The following is a 5,560-nucleotide window of genomic DNA, read 5'->3' on the forward strand; positions in this document are numbered from 1 at the left end:
CAATTGTCCCAGGTACTGGATGCGAAATCGTTTCCTTAACTCTTCTTTTAATCTCTGACGATAACGTAAATTTTTCGCCAACTGGGTTCTACCAATTTGATCTAAGTCTGGTATTCCCTCTTCTTGAATATCTTGAAGAAACATTGCAGGTGTGATTGTAACTGCTTCCGCAGCTTCTTCTGTCATATACGTAAGTGGCCTCGAATTTATCACTGCCTAACAATCACATAAAACTGTGAACATCTCCTCATAATTGAGTGAGGTTCTTCCCAATGTCCTTTTCAGTAGGTCCTTTAAGCGCTCCCACCATCCTCCCCACCAAGCAGCTGAAGGTGGGTTAAAATACCATTCTATTTTGTTAATAGCTCCGTACCTAGCAATCTTCTTCCAGTTAATTCTTTTTAAGAGATTCGATGCTCCCACGAAGTTTCTTCCATTATCACTATAGATAATAGATGGTCTTCCTCTGCGTGCTATAAATCGCCTGAGGGCTTCGAAAAAACCTTCCATTGATAATGTGGTAACGAGCTCTATATGTATTGCTCGATAAACAGCACATGTGAAAAGACAAATGTATGCCTTATGTCCGTCAGATAAGAAAAGCGGCCCTGCAAAATCGATGCCTGTTTTTTCAAATGTATTGGCATCTCTTACTCTATCTTCTGGTAAAACTGCAGGAGGGGCTTCCATTATTTTTGCAGAGTGTCCGCGGCATATCTTACATTTGTAGATAACGGAACGTATCGCTTTACGAGTTTGAATAATCCAGAACTTTTCATGCAGATTATTCATTGTGATGTTGATACCCGCATGATTCAGCTTCACATGTGTATAGTGAATGATCCTCTCCGTCAACAAATGTTTAGTGTCGAGAATTATTGGATTTTTAAAATCGAAATTATCTTGTCGATTAGAGATAATCGTTTTCGTACGCAGAAGTCCTTTATCTTCGAATACGTTTAATTTTTGTAACCGTGGATCTTTTGCTCCTTTGAATGATTCTTTCTGAGCTAGTCTACATAGAAGCAACTCAGCTGCGATGATCTCTTTGGCAGTTATTTTCTCATTGTTGATTACCTGAATCTTCCTACTGTTGTTGAGGAATCTTGATATCCAAGCAATTAAACGTAAAGTTTTAACATACGATGAATACCTTTGTAAATACCACGGAATATTTTCTTCTCTAGAATTCTCAATTAAGTTACTCAAGATTACATTTTCATTTTCTTTAAAGAGTGCCTTCTGTGGTCGCATAGGCGTTTTCCGAAGTTCTTCATTGACCGACGTTTCGTTGACTTCTTCATCTTCTTTTGGCCATTTTTCAGGGGTTAATCTCAACCAGGATGGGCCTTCCCACCATTTAATTTCGAGAAATTTTTGTACGTCACAGCCTCGAGAAGGCAAGTCTGCCGGATTCAACTTTCCCGGTACGTATCTCCAAGAATTTGGATCAGTGAGCTTTCTTATTTCTTGTACTCGGTTCCATACGAAAACTGTCCATTGTTTCTCTCGACGTATCCAGGACAAAACGGTAGTGGAATCGCTCCAAAAGTATCTTTTAATATGTTTATAATTTGTTGCCTGGTCGAAAGAATGCATTAATCTTGCTCCAATGGTAGCGGCGAGTAATTCAAGACGCGGTATTGTTTTCTTCTCTCGTGGCGCTACTCTCGATTTAGCTTCTACTAGATGCACTTTAACTTCTAGATCTGACTCTACTCGTATAAATAGAGCTGCAGCGTAGGCTTCCTGACTTGCGTCCACAAAAACATGGAATGTTATAGAATCTTTATCTCGTTGTGTACCAAAAATCCAACGAGGTATCTTTAAGATTTGAAGAAGATTTAACTGCTGCATCCATTCAAGAAATTCTTTCTCGTTATCTTGATCTATTTTTGTGTCCCAGTCTAAGTGTTGATCCCATAAACGTCGTAACATTAATTTCGGTTTGAGTATCACAGGACAGATAATTCCTAAGGGGTCAAACACTTTACACGTCGATGAAAGTACAATCCTTTTCGTAATTTTCTCTGGTATTGTGTTCAGTGGGAATCCTGACAATGCCAAAGTATCTTTTTCAGTGTCCCATAGAAGGCCGAGTACTGTAGTCTGTCTATATTGGCTCTTCATACCAGAGTACGTCCATTTTCTCAAATCGAATTTCGCTTCACTCATTAGAGAAACAGCTTCCTTTTGAAAAGTTTGCAAATCAGTCTCTGAATCAACGCTTGTGACACAATCATCCACATAAAATGACTTTTCTAGTTTTTTACAGATAACTTCTCTAGATGTAGAACTGGTAGCATTGGAACTTCGCTCAATATGTAGCTCAATAGTTGCTGCTAATAAAAAAGGGCTACTTGATACGCCAAAGACAACTCTACGATGTCTGTATGTTATAATGTTTCCTTGAGTATCCCACCATAGAAACCTTAGTACATCTCTATCAGACTGAGTGATACTTATCTGAAGAAAGGCTTTTGCGATGTCTGCTGATACTCCTATCTTTCTCTCTCGGAAACGATGCAACATGGCCGGAATAAGCTCAAGTAGGTTAAGACCCGTTTCTAAACATTGATTCAACGATGGGGAGTCTTTCGTTTTCGCTGAAGCATCGAAAACGGGTCTAATTCTGGTCGTACTTCCTTCTTTAACAACATGCCTATGTGGAAGATAATAACTTTTTTTTTCAATTTCACTTTTTGGTATCTTTTTAATAATGCCTTCAGAAAGCCAGTCATTGAAAACTGTTTCGTAATCTTCGTATAAGTTCTCCTGACGCAGTTTCTTCGTAATTGTCCGATACACTGGCATTTTCTGTCATCATAGACACAATCATCAAAGTTGTATCTTCTTTGTTTTTGTCGATTAAATTTCTACCCATTAATGTCCAACCAAGTTTCGTCTCTTTTCAGCTACTTCTCTGTTGTCTTGCAATATTGGATGATTCATTTTCCAAGGCAATAAAACTCTATAACGTCCTTCATCGTCAATCTCGAAACAAAATTTTCACTTCCGCTTGACGTGCTTCCTTAGTTTTACTTTCTATAGGATCTGTAATTCCTAGAGCATCCAGTTTCCATAGGTCCGATACACTGGCATTTTCTGTCATCATAGACACAATCATCAAAGTTGTATCTTCTTTGTTTTTGTCGATTAAATTTCTACCCATTAATGTCCAACCAAGTTTCGTCTCAATAGCCGTTATATTGTTATCTAACTGAAGTAACTTCCCGGTGAACAACCTTCCGGCAATATCTACTCCTATTAATACTGTGATAGGTTCGTCACCTTCTCCATCATCAGATAATTGTACCTTATTCTGTCTAAGCGCCTCCTTCCACGGCTTATTGTTTGATTTGGGAGTGCTGTGACAAATAACTTCTTGTTGAAAAACGATGAAATCGCACTTGTACGAACCATCGAGGTGCTCCAAATAAATCCGACATGCTTTGCGATTCTGTGGTTTGGTTCTGGCTCCTCCGAATAATAAGTGTACCATGGTTTGTTCTCCCACGGTCTTGTAATCTAATTCTTCTGCTGCTCGATTCAAAATATAAGACTTGTGAGAACCAGTATCAATAACAGCTCGTGCATTTACTGTACCTTTAGAACCTCGCAATTTAACTTTTAACATAGGTAAAAATACTTTAGCGTCTAAAGAAATATTGGCAAGTCCACTACTTACTTCGTTAAAGGCTGACTCACTTTGTTCTTTCTCAGTGCCTTTATCCGCTTTTTTGTCGCTAGTGATAATATTCTTACACAACAGCAAACAGTGTCCTTTTCCACACCATGCGCATTTTCCTTTGCTACGACATTTTATATAACTGTGTCCTGTCCGCAGACATTTAAAACAACCATGCTTATTCTTAATTAAAGTGATTCGCTGTTCCACAGACATGCTCCTGGCCTTTCCGCAATGTAGACTATCATGAGGCTCTTCGCAGAACAAACATTTCAGCGTACTTGTTTCTTTCACCGTTAACAGTCCGGCTGCCGTAACGATATCTTGATTTCGATCGCCTTTTAATTTCTTTTTATCCTTGCTCTTCGTCGAATCGTCATTTGTCTCAAAACACGTCTTGGCCATATGGATGCGTTCTTCGCTCTCCACTTCTTTATCTAAAAATGCCATCAAATGCATGAGACGATCTTTGGCAGTAACATTCGTAATCGAAACATCCATTGTAGCCATTGCCCGCTGCCAGGTTCGTAAAATTTCTTCTGGCAGCGAGGATTCAACCAATGGGAATAACATCGCAGCACACATGTCTGTAGTTACGCCTAGTGACTCGAGCGCTCGCAAATGTGTCTCTAATTTATCATAGATTGAAATCAGCGAGATGTTCTTGCTTTTGTTCAAAACTAATTTTAAAAGCTCTCGTACATAAAATTCTATAAGCAAGTCTTTTTTACCGAAACGAGATTTAAGACTTTCGACGGCCTTCTCATAGTTATCCGCGGTAGGGGGGAAACTATTGACTACCTCGAACGCGCGCGAATCTTTAACTGTAGATTGTAAAAGATAGTGGAATTTGTCTTCCCTTGATAACGTCGCGTCTTCGTGAATCTTTCGAAATGTGCTCCAAAATGAGAGCCAGTCTTTAATTTCGCCCCCGAATTTCCTCAATTCGATCTTAGGAAGCTTTAGCACACGAATACTTTCCTGAGAAGTTATTATTATTGGCTGGGGAACTGGCATCTGCGACGGCCCTGCTTCCACAAGGTCACTCAGCTCGATCTTTGTCTGATGATATTTGGCCGTATATTCGTCAGCGTTCTCTACTTCTTTAATAAGAATTTCTTCTTCTTCATCAGCGTCAAGCATCGCATCTTGTATCTTGTGACTCAATTCACCGAGTTCGCTTGCTTTATCTCGTATTAATGCAAACTGTGTCTGTAACTTGGTTAAGTCCGGTGACGACTTCTTTCTCTCAATTTGAAAAGCGTTATACGCCTTTGTAAACGAGCTGCGTAAAACCTTCTGTGCCGATTTCAGCTTTTCCATCGTGGTCGACAACTTAACCTCTCACGGTTATTCTTCTTTGAAAGTGGTTAGCAACGATACACGTTTAGTCACGGTCGCCAGAATGTTGCAACCAGGATATAATGACCGTGAAAATAAATACACGTGGACTTGATTCAATTCGGCTAACTTTTAATAATGAAAGGATTTACAATAAACTTAATTTCGACTCGTGTGCGTATAACAGAATGATCTGAATGCTTCTTCTAACAGCGCAGCGCATACGCACGTTTCCGTCTTGAACGGGTCGGTAAAACAGATTCCTTCCAGTGCCTCGTTGTCTGCTTAGTGGAAAGAGACTTAATCGCTTTTCGAACAACATCCATAGTATCCATTAAACTGTATTCTATTTTGGATTATAGGACGAGCAACCGAGTCAACTGATACACACAATGGTCGTAAAACGAATTTGATGCTTTCATTGTTGCTATTTAATACAGTAATACCATCATTCATTAATTTTTCCATTTGTTGAATGAAAACCTTGAGATATAAATTCATAAACTTTGTTTGCGGCTCAGATTTGGATAT

General features: G+C 39.2%; 2 protein-coding genes across 2 annotated transcripts; both read right to left on the reverse strand.

Annotated features, from left to right (window-relative positions):
* Positions 1 to 216: 216 nt before the first annotated feature.
* LOC108782486 (uncharacterized) lies at positions 217 to 2,814 on the reverse strand. The gene has a single exon (XM_018550768.1). It carries the CDS (start codon positions 2,812 to 2,814, stop codon positions 217 to 219), a length of 2,598 nt encoding a protein of 865 aa, XP_018406270.1.
* A 175-nt stretch (positions 2,815 to 2,989) lies between these two features.
* On the reverse strand, positions 2,990 to 5,011 carry LOC108782487 (uncharacterized). The gene has a single exon (XM_018550769.1). It carries the CDS (start codon positions 5,009 to 5,011, stop codon positions 2,990 to 2,992), a length of 2,022 nt encoding a protein of 673 aa, XP_018406271.1.
* Positions 5,012 to 5,560: the final 549 nt, after the last annotated feature.

Source organism: Cyphomyrmex costatus, unplaced genomic scaffold (assembly GCF_001594065.2).
Source record: "Cyphomyrmex costatus isolate MS0001 unplaced genomic scaffold, Ccosl1.0 scaffold128, whole genome shotgun sequence".
In the NCBI taxonomy this organism is placed as follows: domain Eukaryota; kingdom Metazoa; phylum Arthropoda; class Insecta; order Hymenoptera; family Formicidae; genus Cyphomyrmex; species Cyphomyrmex costatus.

Coding starts and splice junctions, on each gene's coding strand:
- LOC108782486 (XM_018550768.1), bottom strand. CDS start 2,814: ATGCCAGTGTATCGGACAATTACGAAGAAACTGCGTCAGGAGAACTTA.
- LOC108782487 (XM_018550769.1), bottom strand. CDS start 5,011: ATGGAAAAGCTGAAATCGGCACAGAAGGTTTTACGCAGCTCGTTTACA.